This window comes from Pygocentrus nattereri, chromosome 9, assembly GCF_015220715.1.
Source record: "Pygocentrus nattereri isolate fPygNat1 chromosome 9, fPygNat1.pri, whole genome shotgun sequence".
NCBI classification, from domain to species: domain Eukaryota; kingdom Metazoa; phylum Chordata; class Actinopteri; order Characiformes; family Serrasalmidae; genus Pygocentrus; species Pygocentrus nattereri.
The window spans coordinates 14,323,374-14,345,422 of record NC_051219.1 but is presented as its reverse complement, the minus strand read 5'-3'; the positions used below and the strand labels follow the sequence as shown (position 1 = coordinate 14,345,422).

The following is a 22,049-nucleotide window of genomic DNA, read 5'->3' as shown; positions in this document are numbered from 1 at the left end:
TCTTAATTCGCAGCAAAAAAGGAGTTTTACTGGCAGCCTTAACAGCGTCCAATAAGTCTATATCGAAGGGCTGGTTTGTGTCAGACATTCATTTATCTTCATCTTGGCTTTGCTATTTTTTTTTTACAGCTAAATTTCAGAAGGCGAAGGCAGTTCAGGCCTGGTCAAATGCTATTGCTTTCGTCAAGTCCTTGTAGCACCAGAACATTTTAATATTATTTTAATATTTCTTTTCAATTTCATCGTTTGATTGTTGGTCTATGGACATGAAAAAGATACCATCATAACACCATAACAACCCAATATCTGTTTGTGTTTAAGTGCTGAATTTTAAGGGCGTCTGTATGTTATCAATAAACAATAAATACAACAAAAAAATTAAACTTCCTTGATTTTATTAGTCACTAGAAATATATGACGTCCAGAGTCCAGATTTTCTTCTAGTTCAGATCCTTCACAAATTAGTTCCAATAAAATATAACACACAAAACCAAAATAATATCTCTTTGAGAAAAACACCAGAAACACATCTGTTGTTGTTTTAAGTCCAGAGAAGAAGCATATTTGACCAACTGGGGCATTAACTGGGTCAAGGTCTGGCATAAGAATGGGGGCAAATATACGACATATTGGCATATGTGAACTCCTATATTCAACTTAGAATTTGTCATATATATGGACATATATGAGAAGCCTTAGAAATGAGCTGTTTTCAAATATGAGACATATCAGTCATATATCAGTTATAAACCTGCATAACACATACATTTCAAAATACATCATAGAAAAAATCATTCACATATAGATGGAAAATAGTACTAATATATGATAGATTTATGTATATACATTTTTTGTACTGAAATCTTTAAGTGCATGATCCATATTTCATGTATGTATGCATTAATGCATCAGACCAATATGGTCCAGATATTATGCATATGTGTCCAATATTTGATACTCACATACATGTACAATACACACATGTTTATGACCATATATTTAAAAATACAGGTCTAATACTTTATGAAATATGCGCACATATGGCCATACATCAGATCACTGTATGGGTGTAGTTCTGATTTGGCCTTTATACACCTTTATGACCCCGGAGGCGTTTATTACATCCACAACAACAGAAGATTCCCTGAATTCTCAATTCTCGTCTGTATCACAGCAACACATAAGACAACAGCAACCGCTGACTGCAGACATGACAACAAGGTAATCTAATCCAAGCGTCTCAGCTAATAATCTCGCCAATAAACTCCCCACATATCGAAGGTAGCCAGATATCGACCGATTTGTACACAGCCTAGGCCATGACAGCTTGCTGTCACTCTGCACAGCAACGGTGAGGAGAGCTAAAATGCTAACCTAACAGCCAGCCATGTTAACGTTACCTCACATTTTCATGCCACAACAAAAAACGTACACGGTCAGCACAAACATGTGCTCGACTATACACAAGAAACCCGCATTTAACGGGTTTTTAACGTAACTTAGCCTCACCAGCACAAGCCTGAAGTTGGCTTCCTATTCGCCAGCATTTTCTTGTTCGAATTGTCCCGTTCCACCTTAAATAGTGCAGCAGTTACATTCAGAATTCAGAATTGCAGAATGCAACGGCTGCACCATTTAAGGTGGAACGGGAAAATTCGAAGAAGAAAAAGCTAACAGCAGGCTGACTTCAGCCTCGTCTGACCAGCCAGCCAAGAGTGTCAAAATATTAGGTAGCCATTAGCTCCCTAGCTAACGTTAGCCGCAGTTAGCAGGGTTAATTTCTATAACGTGACACGCGTCAATTTTCCTCCTGCCTGACACACACAGACAGCATCTGAGCAGCTTAGCACACACAGCTCGCCCGTTACCTGCTTGTGCTCTATTCCTCAAGTCCGACTTGTCAGTTCCTTAGCCTTTCCTCTGTTAGGCCTCATCGTTTTTGCGAAATGGATCATATATTATCCATCTAGACTTGACTTAAATGACGCCCTCCGAAGTGAGAGAGCACGATCCCAGCTAAAGCACGCCATTATTTCACAGAGTGAACCATGTAAGTTGGGGCTCGCAGCCGCAGCAGCTCGGACTGCCCACAAGCGCAGCTCTCGAGGTTGTAGGTCACATTACCGTACCTCCTGTTTTTAAACTCACCTCAAATATCCTCAGCGGGGTGGACGAGTCCATCCATCCGATCTGAACGCTTCCTCGCTCGAAAATTCAGATATGACTACCACTGGAGAAAAATATAACGTTAGCCATCTAGTAAGTCCTAAAAATGAGAAAATATTACACAATCAGGACTTAGTATCTCAACATAATGTACTGTATTGTTAATAACACTGTTAATAAAGTAACATTTTCACTATTTTGAGAAAGAACATCATCATTATGTCATTATTATGAGATACCCGGGTAATAACTATGCGATGATAGAATCTTGATAGTTAGAATTCTATCATAGTAACTATGATACAACCTTATTATGATGGGATACCAAGTCAAAATAATGATATGCTATGTCATAATTATGAGATACTACGTAATAATTATGAGTAGGCAAGTCATACTTATGAGATGGATACCTATAACATGTTAATTCAAAATGATTATAAGGTAAGTTGTAATTATGAGATTGTAAGTCACAATTAGTCATTGTTATGACATAGTAAGTCATAATTATGAGATGCTATGTTGTAATTATGGAATCCTTTTTCATTATTATGTCCTTCTAAAAGGCTATATATTTTTCACCAGTGGTGGAAACAGATATTTACATATTCATGCAAGATATTCCTTGAGCAGCACGATGAATATCTATCTCTTTGTGAAAGAAAAAAGACGAATATATATGGAATTGCACACTGTAAAATGAGGCAAAATGGCAAAAATATAACATCACAATCCTTGAAGACATATTCGTGATACAATATACACATTTAAACTATCAGAACTATCAAAACAATACATACATTTAAACCATCAGAACTGTCAAAAACAATACATACATTACTTTGTGATCTCTCAGAATATTATATACATTATGCTTGGAGTCATTTTTGTTGGATGACCACCCAAGGGAAGGGTAACAACAGCAGTAAATGTCCGCCTGACAGTAGACTAATAAAGTCTAAACTCGTCAGAGATAGTTCTGGAACCTCTTCCAGCCTAATAAGCTTTGGCAAATATTTCTATTTCTAGGCAAAATTACAGCAATTTAATTTCAGTGACTTCTCCAGTAATTTATTAATTATTTACAGTACTCATATTTTATTACACAACACCAATATTCTACAAGCTGGCTATCTCATTAGGAAAAATGAATCCATCACTGCCTGTGGTAAATAAATAATGTTCCAAAGATGATATATTATGCATTACATGTATTTTTGCCCTGCATTACACCAGATCCTCTGTAGTAGGAGGTGACCAAAGAGTCGAAATACGAATAAGGCTCTAAAGAGAACCTTTGCGTTTACTAAAGGACATTTGAACCATCTTTTTTACATGTGAAACTTGGTAATGCATTCCCTCTGTTTAAAGCCATAGGTGCTCAGTGGAAGTTGAGCCACAAGACACAAGAAATAAAGAGAAAAATATTGCACACTAAGTTACTTTATCTATTTATGAATGTATTTAATGAATTATTTTTAATGTGAAGCTTAATGTTTTGTCATTTTTGCAAATCAGTTTTTTAACCTGTGGCAGTTTACCTTTGTACCATTTCATTCTTCACTGAACCTGAACTGCTTAAATGTCAACGAAAAACTGGAAAAATCTTGGTGTTCAACAATTGTATGTATAATTATGTACTTTGTTGTATAATCACATAGGACAATAGTGTTGAAGTTCAGTGTAGTTCATGCAATGTTATTTAATGTTATTTAATGTTATTTAATGTTAATGCACAGGAGTGTTGCTTGTATAAGACCTTTAAAAGTTTCAATATTAATATTGGAATATATTCTAACTATAAATTCTGGTGGCATTACCCATCCTTAATCTGCAAATTTACTTTTGAGCGTTAGTGATTGTAGTACTGTCACAATTGGCCCCTCCCAGTCCTGTCCATGTGCTCCTGTTGTGTTTACTTCACTGTCCTGCCCCCTTGTTTCGTGACTCCGCCCCTGATTGTTACCACCTGTTTTCCACCTGTCCCTCGTCATCCCTGTGATATATAAGCCCCGTGTTTGCCCTGGTCTGTGCTGGTCTTTGTATGTATAGTTTGTGCTGCTTGATATGTTTGATCTTCCTGCCCTGTTGTTTGTTTAACCTGTTCATTTTCACTGTCTGTCCCTCCTGCTCTCCGTGTTGGCTCGTTGAATCTGGACTGTTTTGACCATGACCCTGGATTTGCCCCAAATAAATCTTGCTTTTCTTCGCACATGCGTCCGCCTCATCATCGCTCCTCGTTACAGTATTCACATTTAACCTGCAAACTTGTAATCCGTTTCTGTATCACATCATCTTATTAGAATGATAAGCATTCATTTCACAAAGACTAATATGTAAAATGTCCCACAAATAACCAAAATTCTCATTTTTGTTTTATTCCCTAAAGCAGGTGTAAGTGATGACACTGATTTTCTGGATTTCCCTCATACTGCAGGAGGAATATGTCCACTCATATCAGTAATAACAAGACAAAAATCCCACCAGGTACTGCATACTCCTTCCTTTTTATTATCATGTGATTCAAGATAACGTGTGTTGTTAACCCTCAGGAAATGTAAGCAAATGTCCTAAAAGAAATAATTCACATAACCCAACAACCTTTCTCCAGCACTTCTATTTGCTTGCTGGTGTGCTGTTTTGCAGATGAGGAAGCAATGACCTTAACAGTTCATGCTTCAGTTTCACGGACTGGGTACGGCTTCCTCCATCTTAAACGGCATCTAAAGGAGATGGCCTCAGTGAGACAGGCACTGACCACTGGACGGCCCCTTGTGTTTTGTCTTAAAGAGCAGGTTAACATCTCACACACTGAAGGCCTTATTTACAACAAACAAATACATGGCTCACTCTGAAATGGTTCATAACACTACCACAACTTTATGAAATGTTTTCGTGGTGAGATTTTTTGCTCATTTTAAACAGAACTCAAAAACTCAAGGGATAAGGGATGCAGTCTCACTTCCTGCTCTGAAATACACCCTTCAATCAGGCTCAGTCTATGGACTAAGGCCTGAAATATACTTAATGCAAGCACGCAAACACAAATGACTGCGATCGGCCGCGCACACACACACACACACACACACACATTTTCTAAGCCACTTCTCCCTCAGGGTCGCGGGTACAATCGTCCAATACATTACAAACACACAGTCCTTCAGTACAAAGTCTCTGTGCATGTCTGTTCTATATTAGTGTGGCAGTTAAGCACACAGTAAAGAGGCCTTAAGGAGGCAATAGAGGACAAATCAGAATGAGATGTCATTCCAGCAGCCACAGCAGCTAAACAGGTACCATAAAGCAAAGCAAGCTACATTATCTGTTCAATCTATAAGAGATGATGTCTCACATATACTGTATGTCTATGAGAGTGAACTGTTTTTGCGAGAGACTCATCCAGCTGTTCATCTGCTATGACAGTTGACCAACAGAAAGCATGCTGATGGTACGTGACAGTGTGGCCAGGCTTTGCTGTCACTATAGCACCCACATTGTAATGCCCAGAATGTAGCTTGCACTTGCATTGCATTACGAACTGCAACGAAACTGTTTGCTTAGCTCAAAGCATCTGTGTTCACGTACCTGTGTGGAGTATGTTTCTGGCTTAAAACTCTTTGGGTTTCGGTGGGAAAGCAATGCAATACTGACACTCTACCTTTTACTTAAAGAAGGTTTTTGACTTTGTTAGAGGCTGTACATTTACCAATTATTTCCTAAATTTGTGAATTAGCCTACAATCAGCATACAGACTGATGTATGACTTTAATAAGCTTCATTTCTGTATCATATTTCAGTTTTACAAAAAACCTGGAGCCAATAAAGTGATTAAACTTTCTCCAAGTCTTGGTGGTGTTAACACTGCTAAGAATCACAAACGGGCATGAGACAAGAGCAGAACAAACTCATGATAAATCCAAATCTTTTAACTTCATTTTAAAAGATCTTTAAAAACATCATATATATATATAAGTATTATTTTCCCAAGTTAAAGTCTGGGACAGCCACGTCTCAATAGAAAGTACCCTATAAAAATCCTTTGTGATAGTTTGTGGGGGTAAAATTAAAACTATTTCACAATATTTACTGTAAATACTGCTTCACGGTATCATTCATCCATAACACTAAGACTCGAGGCCTGTACAAGTTCTTTGTGTGTCTCTCCAGCAGGATAAAGTTCCACCTCACAAACCAAAGAGGCCAATGTCTACAAAATCAGGTTTGTTGCTTACTGAGCCTGAGGAAGCATGGTGGAGTGGAAAAATCAATCACTGTGTCTCGCTTTCTGGCTCTTCTACTGCCCCAGGCATAACATGCAACTAGCAAATCCTTTCTTGTGCTAAATATGCATGCTGTAGCTATAACGGGACACAATGTCATTATTTCTTCTTTCCTACAGTCAAAGATTTTGCGCCTACTAGCATGATGTCCATGCAGCAGCATGCCCTCTCCCCAGCAGAACTGGAAATCCAGAGGTTGTCCTGATTACACTTATGGACCTAAAAGATAGTACACCCATCTGAATACGTTTCAGTGCCAGGGCTGCACAATATGAACAAAGTGCTTTTGCGTTGTGATTACATTGTTTCATACTGGGCTTGTGATATGCCTTATATAAAAAACTCACTGGTACATCAATAATGATTCATAGTTAAAGGTCGATCTGCATTAATTTGACCGAAATAACTTTGTATTATTAGATTACATGAATATTAGTTGTGTTCAAAATCAATCGATATGAGGCTTTGTTCACATTACAAGTGGCACAAATTTTTACCAGCTTGGGTCTGAGCACAAAATTAGCAAATGTGAGGCTGGTAGCGTTGGCATAGCCTTAGAGAAACAGTGCCCTACATAGCACGTCAGCCATGTTGTAGTGCAATATGAATGGTCAGTACCACATTTTTCAAACAGCCTTGATCAATTTCCCAGCCCTCTAAATATTCAGAATAAAAATCATGAATTTCCGTGGTATACGGATATTAGATATTATTAGAGAACATATAAACCTTGATTCCTACATCTCTCAGGGTTAATGTGGACTGTCACAGTTGGTGGGGTGCATGGCTATATTGCCACTGTAGCTCATGAGCACCCCCTCATCTAAGTGGGTCACTTTGCTTTTGCAGCTTCGTAAAGATTCCTGTGGAATTTACCGAAGGTTTTGTTATTTTAGTCAGTTGCTGACTGAGCATGTCCAGCAATGGACATTATTAGGCTGGTCAACAGCAAAGTCAGCATGTGTTTTAGATGAGGGTATGCTGGTAAGCCAGTATGACCCAGCTAAACCAGCAACTGAGCAGCACAAACCAGCATCTGTGCTGTTTTTTTCAGTAGGCTAACCCAATCTGAGAAACATTTGCAAATGTTTAAAACACTTCAAATCAGATCATTCAAACACAATTTAAAGTTTGGACCTTTAAACCGCATCAAATCCAGACTGGAACTCTTTTCATGGACACTCAGCAGAAACAGACAACCAGAACTGAGAAAGTCTATATGTAAAAATAGGGCCAGCGCTGCTTTAGCGGCTAGGAAGAGGGCTCACTTGAGATTATAAAATGTGTCTCGGTTCATCAGAGTTAGCTGAAACATTCTGAGGTAGAGTCACTTTTCATTTGTCAGCTCAGCTACCAGACTTATTTCCTTGTACTGCAGTTGCAGTCGTGTCTCTTCTATCACTTCCAATGTTAACTTCAATTAGAAGTTGTATGGATCTGTAGCCACTTCAGAACTTCAGATTCAACTCTGAAAATGTGAACACGTTGTAAACGCTGCCATATTAAACTTAAACTCCAGCTTCTACTGTGGTTAGTTCTGTATTTCCAGCTGGTTAGACTTTTTTCCTGTTGTGAGACTGAAGGAGGTAATGGATGGTTGTGGTTTCTGTTGAGAGCGTTTGAAGGGGTTGACCTGGTGAATGGGAGTGACTGAATGGGAGGGTCATGCTACTGTCATGATTCTTGAAGGATTCCTTTCTCTTTTTGAAACAGGCCCAAAAATATCACTGGTATGTTTTACAGCAAAAATGATTTCCTAATCTCTGAAGTGACGCAGCAAAAAACATTAATGTTGATGTATTGACCGTTAAGATCCTTTCACTTCACAAGATGCCATTTTTTGCAGTGTATGAGATTCTCATAGCATGCAGTAAAATATAAGGCTCTATGATAAAGGCCAATGCCATGATAACAATGAATGGCCTGTTTATTGTGCAGCCCTGCTCAGTGCTATAAAATAGTAAAAAAATGACAAATCAAATGAATTCAAGTACAATCAAGTGTACCGTTTCTTGTCCAAGGAGGATACGGTTTCGAAGGCAGGACCACATTCTTGAAAAGATGGAATGGATTTATAAGATTCTGTGCGCATTAAACAACATGAAGAACAAGGACCTAAAGACACTGGTAAGTAAAAATTAGAATTGTCTACAAAAAGTGCATAAATCTGCATAATGCCTGCTCTTTTTTACCCTCAATTATCCCAAAATGTGTTATTTCCTCTAATCAGATGAGATAATGTCTTTTTTGGAGTTTATCTAGTACCTCTGTGGACAAGACAATCAAACTGTAAACTGCATTCGGGATTTCTTGTTTTCAAGGTGCCGCTCTCAAGTGGTTATGTAAACATCATCATGAAGGACATGGAAAAAACGAACATCCTTCTGAAGCACTCACACAGGTACAGTGTCTGACCGATGCCATCCTGAGCAGATAAGACTATAAAAAGACAATAATGCAGATCAAAGAATAAACATACTATTTTAAGACTATGTAGTAAAATGTTCTTGTGATTCTTTTGAGGTGCCTGATCTCCTCCCCTCCGACTGATGAACAAAATAACTGCTCAGACATGTGGGAGACTTTGGTCAGTACTCCAGGAGCAGGTACAGAACCTTCATGAATGACACATTTAGGCCTGGACCTTTCAGGTGTTTTGATGAATCATGGTGTTAATGTAACCCAAAAAAGGGCAAATTATTTTGGCCAAAATGACGCAGGCCAATCTTTGACCATGTCACATTATTGATGAACTAATGTATTGCAGCATGTAGCAATGTAACTGCCATTCTTGCATTATGACCATATTTTGCAGCCCTAATGTCCAATGTGTCCATATTAGCACCGTGGCCTGTTTTGTCTAATGATTGAGCAGGAATGCGTTTTGATGGACTAAAAATGCCAATGCAAATTCTTTATTTCAGAAACGAAATGCCCAGGTGCTAAGCCAACAGGGTAAGACTACAAGACACCACTTTATTAATAACAAAAACATGAAATTGAATCATAAGGGATTTTGAGAGTACTCCTAAAACCAACCAAGGTACAAGCCTCAGTTGGGCCTCAGGCGAAGAGCAAAGCTGAAGGAACTGGAAAACGATGCAGGAGAGTTGCCTCCATGGCTGAATTTGCTTTCGGACGAAAACGGTCAGTACCAACAATATTCAGGTTTCACTGTTTAATATGTGCCATTGTCGAGAACTTTGGACATAACAATCCTGGTTTTATTTGGTATGATTTCAGTTTATGTGAAGAATCCACAAACGTGAGTATCATACTATTCCACAAGAAAGTTATACGTAAGCCTGACTACAGAGTTACGATGCTCATTTTACTATATTACTTAAATATCAACACAATCCACCACAAATTAGTTTGCTAAACGCTTCAGGCCAAACAGCCATTATGTGCAAGTTAATCACTTTTCAACATCAGGGAAAAAGCAGTACCTGGAGCTGGGCAATATGACAGCACTGTTATCGTGATGAAATTGCATCACAATACGTAACAATATGCTTTTCTGTGCATATGCAAATGTTTGAACACTGCTCAAATGTTACATTTGTTGACTTTTTATAAGTGGAAATTAAATTTGTCAGTTTTTATTGTTTATTTTATTGTGGCCAATCTCAGCCTTTGCCTTTCATCATTACAGCTTCTATTCTTTCTGGAAGACTTGCTTTCAGTTTTTCAAATAAATCTGCAGGAATATGTTTCCACACCTCCAATGTTCAGTCTTAGAGGTTGGTTACATTTTCTGCTTCTTGAAGCAAGAGAAGAGTTTCATTTTTTTCCCACTCTCTTGAAGATGAAAGTGCTGTTCATCAGGTGGTCACGTTTTTGGTGGTCTACCAGGTCGTGCAGTTTTCTGCCTCTGCCTTCTGACTCTGAAAATAAGTTGTACTGAACAGCTATTTTGACTAGGATTTAAATCAATAAAAAAGCTGTTTCAACTTTTATACATTACCGTGTCATTACATTAATACTCAAATATTTAGTCATGAAATGAATTAGGCCACATTTATCATACATTTGATTTAGCTTGTGGTTAATCGCAAGGAACAAACTAATTCATCGTTTGCCCGTAGCCCAAAAAATAGATATGACATGCTGCAAAAAGTCAGAACAGAGTTCCTGAACATCCAAAGATCCCTCAACAATCAAATGATGATGGACGTCACCGAGAAGATAGCGTAAGTGTTCAGGTTCTAATGGATTTCTAGATGAACAAACAGGTTTCTTTTCTCCTCTGAGCTTTTTCATCCTTTCAGCCATCAAGAAGAAAGAATGAAATCCCTTCTGAATGCTTTGATGGCCTCCAGAAAAGACCTCAGCCTTCCAATGCTGCTGGCGTCTCTCAAGAGTGAGGTCAAAGAGCCACAATCACCATCTCTGTTATGGTAGTTGTGCACATTCCCTCAAACTATCCCATCAAATCAATCTTTCATGGGGAGGACAATCTACTAAAACTAAAATAAAACTAAAATTTATTTTTCTTTTCAATAAAGGCCTCAGATGCTGCAGAAGGAGGCTGCAGAGATTGCGGATGTTAGAGCCGAAGAGTACAGCAGTATAATGCAGAAGATCGGACAATTTCACAGCTTCTCACACAAAACGTTGCCCTACTGCAAGGTAAAATGTTGCAAAATGGTCATTATCCACCGTTGAGTAAAATGTAGGAAGGCGTTCTAGTTTTAAAGGGTCGTTGCAGCCTAAACTAAACCTTTAAACATAGCTACGCCTGTTGTAAACATGTCTACCTGCCTCCTATAGCAGAGCTGAAGTCTCTAGATTTGCTGATTTACAAACTAGGAAGATATATGATGATGTATTTTGAAGGTGAGAGGAACGTTTGTTATGGTAACTGCTTTGGGGTGGATTTTTGAGGGCAGGCTGTTTGAAATGTGTGGGGATTTCTGTTGGCTGATGCATTAAGAAGCCAGAAATCATAATTGCAATGGTCAGGATGGATTACTTAGAAAAGAGAAATGACTCCCTCAGTTGAGGGGAACAAGCTAAAAGTAGCAAGGTAGCTGGCTGGCTAGAGAATTTTACTTCAGTGTAGCTTCTTTTTTGGCTGAAAAGATAAACACTGTTCATTTTTGTGCTGAAGACAGAATTACTGATTTTGTTCACTGACTGAGGTCAGAGTTACACTAATGGCAGGTTAGTTACATATTATATATTAGCCTATATAACAGTGGCTAGCAGTCAGGATTGGGTGACACCACAGCGATCTCCAGCGGTTGCATGATGCATTTGTGTGAAAACTATGTAACCCTGTAGATTCTGTCAAACTGATGAGGCCAAGGGACGCATAGCTGGGCTACACATAAAATAAATAAATAAAAACACAACTTATTAAACTCTAGTTTTATGCTGGAGTGCCCCTTAATAATGCTAAAGCATGACTTGTGAACGCTTGGACATTGTTTGGATTCTCTTTGGAATACAGGAGAGGTTTTGCCTCCTTGTTCTCTCTCTGCCTGCCAATCACTTTCTCCGACCGGCTATGCAGGACGCTCTGCTGTTCCTCGCGAAGAACGTGCTGCAGCTTCCGCCACGCAAGGTGAAGCACTGGTTCCACTACTTAAAACTACCTTTGTATGATGACAGGTTGTAAAAGGCCGTTCCAATGTACTGCATTAAGTACGTTTTCTGAGTGACTGTAATGAATAAATCGATGTACACATGATCAAATGTGTTATTTATCAGAATGGTATTTATTCCAACTGTAAACAAACATGATTCTTTTTTGATTACACATCCCTCCTTGGGGAACATTATTATTCCATAGCGTTCATGGAGTCGCAAAAGAGCCAAGTACAGGCCTGGAAAAGACAACGTATTTGTGAAAGTGCGTCAAGTGGCCTGAGCACACTTGTACCAAGTCAATCGCAATTTCCTTCGAGCTTGTATGGGCAGATATCAACCAACGAATGACGCACCGGAATACTTTCAGGCATCTGGGGCAGGTTTCCTGGACAGGGATTAAACACAGTCCTGGACTACACAGGATTGTGAATGGAGATGTTGCATTAAAAGCATAATATTGGCCATGATCATTCTTAATCCTTGGCAGAGAAACTAGCCCCTGATCTGGACAAGCTCATGCACTGGACTAGTTTTGTCACATCTCCTCGGTCATGTGTTTATTCGAGGTAACTTAAAGGAATACTTTTCAGCCTGATCTTTTTTGCTTATCACAGGACAATTTGCTCGTATATTCAATAAAACAGAAACTGATTCTAAACGCTCTTACAACAGAAGCCAATGGGCAGGTACTTCAGCAGGTGCTGACTTATAAGTGTGTTTTGATTCAATCTCTTTTACCAAGAACAGAGAAAAGTGTCAAACAGGGCTGTCACGATTGTGAAACTTTAGCCGACAAGTAATTATCATATACATAATTTACTTTTTTGTAATTGCATGTAAATATTAAACAAGTCCAAAGTGGCCAAATTGGTTGATTAGCCATCTTGCTTCCTATCTATATTTAATAGCTCCCAACAGCTCAAGCGCAAATAAACAAACATTACTCGCCACTGCCCTCTAATGGAGTTATTAGCAAGCATTACTCACTGCTGCCCTCTAAAGGTGGTCATGGCACTAGCAAGAACTTTCATTTTCATTAGACCCATAATGGATCTTAAAAAACGCCTTTTCTGCTTATTTACATGTATTTGCCTCAACTCAACTGACGAAATCGCACCCAATTCATAATCTGTTCATTGCCACAGAAATTTTGATTCTGAAAGCGAACTACTTCAGAAAACAACTGCAAATAATAACAATTGCATTCAGGTGATTATGCAAGAATTCTGACGGTCTTAGTGTCAAAATTACCATCTGTGGAAATCTTTATTCTACAGAGGCTGCAACTATAGATCAGGCTGAAAAATGCTGGCGGTATTCTTTTAAGTCACTGTGATCAGGGTGAAAAGCTGCTCAGTGCTTTCAAGTCCAGAAAAACGAAACTTTCATGGTAATCCATGAACTACAGAAGTGATTTCTGAAATTAAATGAACAATAAAGAGTTTATGTCTAGGAAGAGAATCAAATGAACATTTATTTAAATCTGTTGAAGAATATTGCACAAGTCACAACCCTTGAAAAGCCAAAAAACAAAAAAAACAAAAACAAAAAAACACAAAACAAAAATAGTTTTGTGTCTGTTGATGTGTGCTGTGCTATAAAAGCGTAGTAGTGAATATCCCACAAATACACATACAGTAGAATAAATCATAGTGTTGGATGGTCTAATAGAATTCATTTATGAAAATATTGACGAGAGATGCCTGAAAGACCTCAATTCCAGCTACCAAGAATTACGTTTTGGAATAAAGCAGAACCTGACTGGTTGCTCTAGTACCAGAAATGAGTGACTGTCTATGTCCCAATTTGTGGATCACATCTATGCAGCCATAAGGATTGATATAGCTGATATAAGTTATATTGTAATTTCTCTTCCTAATGGTCAAATCAGATACTAGTTCGGTGACGCACTGAACCCTACATGGAAAATAAAATCATCAAGTGCACCAGATTTATCACTGACAAGGGCATATTTCCATATTACAAACCTTTGTAAAGGTAGAGCATGTTTATAGTCTACCCACTCTCATTAAGATAAACCGTAAAATATTGCAGTTGATCACGACGATGGTGAATGCATTTTGGGAATGATCTCCACACTTAATCAACCTCACCTTTTCCTTCACTCAGAATTTTTCAAGAGCATCTTGTGAAATCTTACTGAAATTTCACCAACAGATGACGCGCAGAACAAGGGGTGGTGTTACACCACCTGTTTGGATCCACGTCATGGCCACACATTGGAATACGCCAGTGTTCTTTAACCTAATCTCGATCTGCTGCATCCGCATCAAATGGTCGGTTACCACATACAGTCATTTTGATCGGGCTTCCCTGTACTTTGCTAAAAGAACAGAAAACCTGTTGGCTTTAAATGCAGCTGATGGGCAGGACATCAGCTTTTGGGGTTCTAATATATAATCCAATGCAGAAATTAGTACAGCCCTGGTGAAATGATGTTTTGCTGGTGAAAACAAGAATGCATCCTCTTATCTTAAATATAGCACTGTTCTGCTAATTTTAGTGCAGTTTCTACTTCCTTGCCGAGTTTAACATATTGAAACAAAAATCATACTATTAAATCATAATAAGTGCAATTACATGCACTTAATAATCTGATAACTGCAAAAAATCTGATTTTGTCAGTAATCCCATCAACGAGTTAATATGCACTTGAGTACTCAGATCATGTGAAAACTCCTGGTCTGCATGAGTCAGACAGTAACATTAAGCGGATTTCTGCTCTGCAACCAGCCAATAAACTCGCAGAAGATGTGATGTAAATGTAATGTAAAACTCAAGCTTCATGCTGTGGCTTTTTCCTGAGAAATCTGATTACTGAGCTAAAATCTAGCTCTCTTTATTGGATTTCATAATCAGATTTCTGGATCAGAATATGGTGTTTCATTACCATTTGAATAATTGGTTAACTGCTAAATCCGTTTATGATCGGATAATTGAGTAAATGTAAACGCATGCAATGTTAAATTTAGCAAATAAACAGTAACTGTGCATTAAAATGTGCAGAAGTGTGTTCTCTGTAGAGGATGTGTTCACTTTTCTTCACTTAGAAGACCGGAGTTGCCCAAACTTCTGCATACAACTTTATGTATATTTAGACTAAACTGATTTTCTGTTTACAGGGAATGTATTGTTTGTGGTAAGTGACCTCATGCTACAGATGTGGCACACAGAGATTAGGTTGAGCAACATAAATACTCCTGGAACTCAAAAAACACAACCATATCCATTTATAATGGAGGGCTGGACATAGACAAAAGTCTTGCACTTGCATTTCTTTAACTCAAAGTACACTGGGACTTGGCTTTGAGGGGACCTTCCACACAGCGGCAGCTTGACTGTCTTTACAGACGTACAGGAGGGGGTCACATGGCTTTCGATTTCATTTGCTTGGCTACTTACTCGATCCAATAGCCATGTGTACTTGTTTGGGTTTGATTTGGGCAAAACAAGAAACTACCTCCTCATTTTGGTCGTGACAGCAGGTCCAGTCCTCTGCCTCCCTCCATCTCTGCTCCATCTTCAGGTTTTTACTTTATTTTGGGGGAGCTGGGGATTCTTTGTTCATTCCTGTGCAATGCTCCGCAGCACGTATTTGACTGTGTAGGCGAAAGCAGCGAAGCCAACGATGACGAACAGGTTAGCGAGTGCTCCTCCCAGGAGTCCGTGGTTACGGTTGACCTGCTGGAGGTCAGGGGGCTGATGGGCCTCCCCTGGGGGCAGGTGCCCATTCAGGCCTGGGTGGCCGTTCTGTGCGTGGTGGGGGGTGTCTCCGTCCGGCACCACGTCAGGGAGAGGAAGGGCCTGAGAGCGTGAACTTAGCTCCTCCTGCACGCGCTGCTTCTGCTTGATCTCCTGTATTACAAGGGGTAAAGGAGAAGAGAGTACTACGGGCTTCCCACACAACAGTTTACGGTTTTCCATGCTCAGACACGTCTAATTTACAGTCTGTTCTTACCCTAAACATAGTGTGTAGTATGCTTATTTGGTGTGTTCAGATTTCAGCATTCACACTTGCTCTAAAACGGCATGAAGGGATCAATCGCACCAGCGTTTGTTTCAATCAAACTACTAACAAATAATAATAATAATAATAATAATAATAATAATAATAATAATAATAGAACAAAAAAAGGAATGGAAAAAAAACGGAACCAAATTTTCAAGCGATATCAAATACATTTGCATAGCTGACTTCTGACACTGTATGGCACAGTGGTGTAGCCAGAATTTCATGTGAAGGCAGGCCTGGTTACAGTTTGAGGGGCAGCTAGCAAGCATTAAGATCCAAAGACATCACTACAGTGAAGAAGACAACCACCAACTAATCCATTTCTTTGTAGCTAAATCGTTATAATACTACCCACCTATTTCCATAATTAGACTGAAATGAACACAACACACATAACTGCCTAACATTAGTTACTTTAAAAGCCTACAGCATATCACAACAGGTAAAGGCTAATTAAACAGTTCTACCTTTTACAGCACTAAGTTAGACTGGTCAAATTTTAGCTGAATTAATTTCCATCTAAAGAACTGTGATTAACAATTTAATTACCTTTTTAATTATCTCTTTGTACGCAGCTTAAAGTGTCCAAATCATTTGGTTAGCTATCTTGCTTCTTAACCTGAAACAGCTTGAGCTCAAACAGACAAACATCACTCTGCAGCCTCTAGATGCGTTCGAGCTCTAGTCAGAAGTCAGAACTCAGAAAAGTCAGAAAATCACTGCAGTCAGCTTCAATAACTGAGATAATTGCATTATATGAGAAATAATTGCAATCACGTGCTTATGTAACAATTTTAACAGGCCTGCATGAGGCACAAATGTCTATATCAAACGGCTAAACACTACAATGGTGTTGCTTCCTTACAGTACTGATCTTGGTTTTCACTAAAACAACTCTAAGTTTTATTTATCAGGAGATAAAGTGGAGTAAACTAATACTGTTAGTGTTGAAACAAGCGTGCTGTTCTATGTAGTTTTGTACGACCAATGGTACATTCAGCTGTTTACACACTACCTTCGTGACGGAGCCTGTAGAACATCTGTGAAGGTTTTTTTTTTAACTGGTAACTAAAGCAAACTAGACACCAAAATGCCTTGGATTGACTACATTGGGAATCATAAGAAAATTCTGTAATTTCCATTAAGCTTGTAAATGACCTCCTAAGTCGTTAGCTGCGTCGTCATATGCAAAAAACTGCTTCGCCAGGAGGACTGGAGGTCTGCATTTTGATTTTGCTATATCAGAGCTGAACAATAGCCATGTGATGGAACCGTGGCCGAAACTGCTCAGTAATTCATTTTACTATCTGAGGACAATGCTGACTGCTCACATCATTCAGCCCCTGAATTATACTTACATCAACAACATCTGGAAACAGCTCACAGAACACTTTGTCCTTAATGTTGAAGGCTAGACTCTGCGAAGCAAGCTGTCTTTTCTGTGGACAACATGTTAAAAAAAAAAAGATTAAACTTCAAGAAATTTTGCGTCTACATAAGTAGTAAAGCATTTTACTGCAAATTTAAGTGCTTTAGGACAGCTGACATTAAGGAAAGCAGTAGATTTGTGCATGTCAAGCTCGAGCTTGAGTTGCCCAATTGATGCAATAATTACTAGTTTCATACGTACTGTGAAATCAGAGGTCTCAATGCTGCCGAGGGTGGGGCCTTTTTCTACCATGAAGCTCAAAAGACCAGTCAGGATGGTGGACACTGACCATGCTGGGTTCCAGGTGTCAGGGTGAAAATCAGTGATGGACAGACATAATCTGAAAAACAAAGAGATGTCTTAGCAAGTATATTAATACTTATAATGACTAATCAGACTGTCTAATGTCTTAAAAATACCAGCACAACTACATGGTGTGAATTGTCCATAAAGGTGCCTGATTAGTAATGATAGCAGCATTTTATTAATTTGGCAGTGCTGTATACGACTGACCGTTGTAAGAATGTTGAAACTGTCGGCTGCAAACGGGAACATTTTCTTACCTTGTATTACATTTAAATCTGCCATTGGGTGTTATCATGTATATGCTTGGTGGTTTGAAAGGGAATTCTCTGGGGAATATAAGCTTGCCATGATAATAACCCCCTGTAGACAGATTTATAAAAAAAAAAAAAAATCAGTAGATAAAAGATAACAACAGCACAATGAATGGAACTGATGTAGAGAACAAAAAGTGCATTAGGGAAATAAAAAAATAAAAATAACCTTCGTAAGGAGTTTTCTCAGGACCACGGACAAGATAGTGCCTGAATTAAAAAGAAAATGTGTCAAATGTTATAACATAATAACAGAGAGAGAACAAACAGCACGAAATACCAGTTTACCAAATGCTGAACAGAAAACCACAAAGCTTTACCACTCCAAAATGTTTGAGGGGAGAGGTTCTGCACATATGTATGGGACCGGGTCTTTCTTTATGCGCAGATAGTCCTGCTTTAATCTTTGTGTTGCTGTTGTTGGTGCCCTCTTGTTTATGTTGCTGCTCATCTGTAAAAGAACAAAAGACACAGATATTCAAAGAGGGCTACAGGTTTTTTTTTTTTAAAGCCAATAATTATAACAACAAGAGTGACGTTCAGAAGCACCGAGTAAAGACTAACAAGCACCTAAATGTCAATAAATTAACAAAAGAGTTAAATACAGACTACAGTAGTAAGAAAGTGCATATAAAAGGTAACTGTATGCCATTAGTTACAGAAAAAGCAGGTTTACATTACAATCACTGTTACACATCAGTCTTGGTGATGCTGTTGCCTGTCGTCATCTACACAACAGAAAGTTCACTTTGTAAGCAGCCCTTGTCTGAAATATTTCCATATATCGCTCCACTCAGATTTGGCCTTTTTGCTGAATATAAGTTCAGTGACCGTATACATGATGTAGGTCATTTTTCTTTTATTTACACAACACAAATGCTTTTTAAAATTTTATTTATTAAAAAAATCTCATTAACTTATTATCAAAATATTTCATTACTTTTTTTAAACAGGAGCAGAGATGCGCTGATATGGGAATTGAAGCCAGTATAAAAATAATGTTCATGTCAGTATTGTGTAAATATAATGTATTTCTATAGAGTCACAAATGCAGTAAAATGATATCCTATATTAAATACTGACATTTCAATGCAGTCGTGTCACTTCAACACCAATCTCCTCCACAGTACAATAAATCATCAAATACTGGTCTGAAATATTAGTTTAACCTAAAGCTCAGTTCGATGCCAATAGTTATTATCTGATCTGATATTACTGTACATCCCCAGCACACATGAAGCAAAGCCAATTATATATCACCTATCATGTTTCTTTGGTTTCATGAAACAGTGCAGCGGTCCTGTTTGCCTCGTGTTAATCGGGTTATGTTGCTTTAATACAGTAATTACTTGGGTTAGGTTAGAGTTTACATTAGTTAACAGCACATTTTAAAGGAACTCTCCAAGCCCTGGTTTGACAGCTATCTGTCACCGTTTAAAGGAACTTCACTTTCTCGAAGTTCCCCTCTTTTTGACACTACATTAGAGAGCGTCACTGAAAGATGAGAAGTGAAAATGATAGACTTTCCATCTGACACGACACCCCTACTTACCCCACAAGATCACCTTAGCTATTGTTAACTTAACGTTAGCTGGTGAAGGTGGTCAGATAAAAGAGTTAAGGAGTGGTTTGGTACCCATCGCTTCGTTCTAGACAACCTTAGAGTCAGAACTGTTCACAGTGGTGGTGATAGGAACCAGACGTCTGAAGAGTTTAATGCCTTTAAAAGCTCCCTCACAGAAGAGCTATGGCACCAAATGGCTGTGAATCATCTGCCATAGTTTGGTGATAAAGTTTAGGCTTAAAGCGTCTTGGTAGTCCTTTTATTTTAGTCCATTCGTAGCAGAGAGCTACATCCACTGAGCTGTAAGGCAAACTCAGACACATGCGGTCAGGTTCACCGCTGGTTTCGGATAGTGAATGAAATGGCTGTGTTTGCGTTGTAGACGTCTCAGTGTTAAAAAGGTTTGTTATTTACACTGGAACTGGTATGTAACCGTTTTATATGTACTGCGCTGCTATGTAACGGTTATTCAGCGCTGTAACTGCTGCACCATTTAAGGTGGACCGGCGGAAACTCGAGCAAGAAGCCAACTTCAGCTTGGTCGTGTTGTTGTTGACCAGTCAGTCTGTCAGCAGCCAGGCGAGCTCACTCGGCTAACAGGCTGAGTACAGCACTGTAGGACAAAGAGAGCCACACTCAGTGGACGCCAGACAGACCGAGAGCACGAAGTAAACGGTCGCCCACAGCGAATGAACCCCGACGGTGGTGAACGGACAGGCTGGGCTAACGCGGACGGTACTTAGAGGATTTGCTGCCTGCCAAACAAGAGCCACTCACCATTAGCAGCAGCGGGGCGGACTCTTACCTCTTTAACAGCCGATAAAGAAACGAACCGGGGCCGAACCGTGTGACGTCGCGGCGTAACTTCACTCTCGACTGAAAACGACCGAAATAAACTTACAAAGGCAACACAAATCCAGCTTCCAGCTACGGGAAACGGTCATCTATGCCCCATTCCAATATGGCCCCCACACAACAAGGAACTGATGACGCTAAACGAAAATAAAAGTTGGGCACGGCGTTTCGCGTTAGCACCTCTTCAAAATAAAAGTGTGGCGCTGTCTTAAAGGGGGACCCCCAATATATTTTTTTTCAAATGATTTCCATCATTAAACAGTTAAGATGTAAAAAAGGCGATAAGGAGTGGTTTGGTACCCATTGCTTCGTTCTAGACAAACCTACAGGGTCAGAATGGTTCACAGTGGTGGTGATAGGAACCAGACGTCTGAAGAGTTGGAACGCCTTTAAAAGCTCCCTCGCAGCAAACGGCTGTGAATCATCTGCCGCATGTCTGAGAGACGTCTTGTTAGTCCTTTTATTTTAGTCCCTTCATAGGAGAGGGGTACATGCAATGAGTTGTAAGGCAAAATAGTCCCTGAAAACACATGCCCTGGTTCACTGGTGGTTTTGGATAGTAAATGAAATGTGTGTTGTAAACTGTTTACAGTAAACATCCCAAGCCCTGGTTCCTGTCACCACCACTGTGAAGAAATCAGTAGTCAGTAAGATTCTCTACAACAAACTATTTCTCATCAAACCACTCTGAATGACTTTGTTTACATGTCAACGACAGATTTTTAAAATATCTCCTTTAAGCTGTGTTCAGAAGCCCATACCACTACACTACACATACTGCACTAATGAAGGGAGGTCTATGGGTGGTGTAATATTTTTGACCTATTTAGTACAATAGTATGGGGTTTTGGGGGCAGCCTTAGTTTTGATAGTACCTGGCTCATTTTGACCACTCAACGACTTTGATACGATTTACTCAGAATTAGAATTGGACAGTTAAAAATGTATTAATGACCTCATTCATGTCCACCGCTACATTTGGTTCATGTTTTCTCAGCTTGTCCAAGCACACATCTGAAGAATTTTTATCACATGCTTCTTGTAATAAATTGGGTCTTTTGGTCACTTGGGACTATTCATTTTAAAAAGCTTGACCATGAGTAAACATGAAAGATACATGTAAAAGTGATTTAAAAAATAAGAAGAAATGGAAAAAATCTAAATCTCCTCACCTGAACCGTTTTCCCTTCATTTGATTTAGTTTTGATATACGAAAGAGTCATTGTTGCTATAAGCTCTTAGCACTATAGACTACATCCCAGTATTTCAAAGTTCATAAGTTAATATTATTGAAATATTTTACTAACACTGATCCTATTTTAAGGTTAAGTTATAAGTCATTGCCATAGGCTACTTATATTTCCCCATCATTGGGTGGGCCTGTTTGTTTATCCATTCTCCTGTTTTCTGTGGATCTTGAGTGTATTGGACCACGTCATAAGTCTTTATATGCTACCACTTACACAGGTACAAAAAGAACGTCCAGTTTAATGTTTAGGTCTTAAATGCA

The 22,049-nt window shown here is 38.9% G+C and overlaps 3 protein-coding genes across 20 annotated transcripts in view; 1 reads left to right on the top strand and 2 right to left on the bottom strand.

The window, feature by feature from the left end:
• hipk1a (homeodomain interacting protein kinase 1a) overlaps positions 1-2,107 on the bottom strand; it is a 30,162-nt gene extending 28,055 nt beyond the window's left edge. For 5 of the 14 annotated variants that reach the window (XM_037541410.1, XM_037541412.1, XM_037541402.1 and 2 more), the window contains exon 1: positions 1,869-2,105. The gene's annotated coding sequence lies outside the window, so the exon portion shown is untranslated. Of the gene's footprint in view, positions 1-1,868 lie in introns of all 14 variants that reach the window. The other 9 variants (XM_037541408.1, XM_037541409.1, XM_037541406.1 and 6 more) reach the window with 5 other exon arrangements.
• On the top strand, positions 1,114-12,124 carry LOC108411517. 4 transcript variants are annotated; one of them, XM_037541415.1, is made up of 15 exons: positions 1,114-1,221; positions 4,559-4,653; positions 4,813-4,961; positions 6,334-6,385; positions 6,566-6,641; positions 8,468-8,573; positions 8,768-8,847; positions 8,970-9,052; positions 9,371-9,401; positions 9,490-9,593; positions 9,690-9,711; positions 10,535-10,639; positions 10,718-10,846; positions 10,955-11,078; positions 11,902-12,124. In XM_037541415.1, the coding sequence occupies exons 2-15, from the start codon at positions 4,611-4,613 to the stop codon at positions 12,067-12,069; spliced, it is 1,272 nt and encodes a 423-aa protein (XP_037397312.1). In that variant the 5' UTR covers positions 1,114-1,221; positions 4,559-4,610; the 3' UTR covers positions 12,070-12,124. The 4 variants fall into 4 exon arrangements, with proteins under 4 accessions (XP_037397312.1, XP_037397313.1, XP_017538622.1 ...); XM_037541416.1 differs by having other exon boundaries at positions 4,556-4,653; positions 6,337-6,385; XM_017683133.2 differs by having other exon boundaries at positions 4,556-4,653.
• Positions 12,125-12,150: 26 nt separating this feature from the next.
• Positions 12,151-20,658, bottom strand: ube2j2 (ubiquitin-conjugating enzyme E2, J2 (UBC6 homolog, yeast)). Of its 2 annotated transcripts, none has more exons than XM_017683136.2 (7): positions 20,586-20,658; positions 18,441-18,571; positions 18,290-18,330; positions 18,067-18,169; positions 17,705-17,843; positions 17,433-17,513; positions 12,151-15,917 (listed from the first exon to the last, which is right to left on the bottom strand). In XM_017683136.2, the coding sequence occupies exons 2-7, from the start codon at positions 18,569-18,571 to the stop codon at positions 15,627-15,629; spliced, it is 786 nt and encodes a 261-aa protein (XP_017538625.1). In that variant the 5' UTR covers positions 20,586-20,658; the 3' UTR covers positions 12,151-15,626. The 2 variants fall into 2 exon arrangements, with proteins under 2 accessions (XP_017538625.1, XP_017538624.1); XM_017683135.2 differs by having other exon boundaries at positions 20,490-20,650.
• Positions 20,659-22,049: the final 1,391 nt, after the last annotated feature.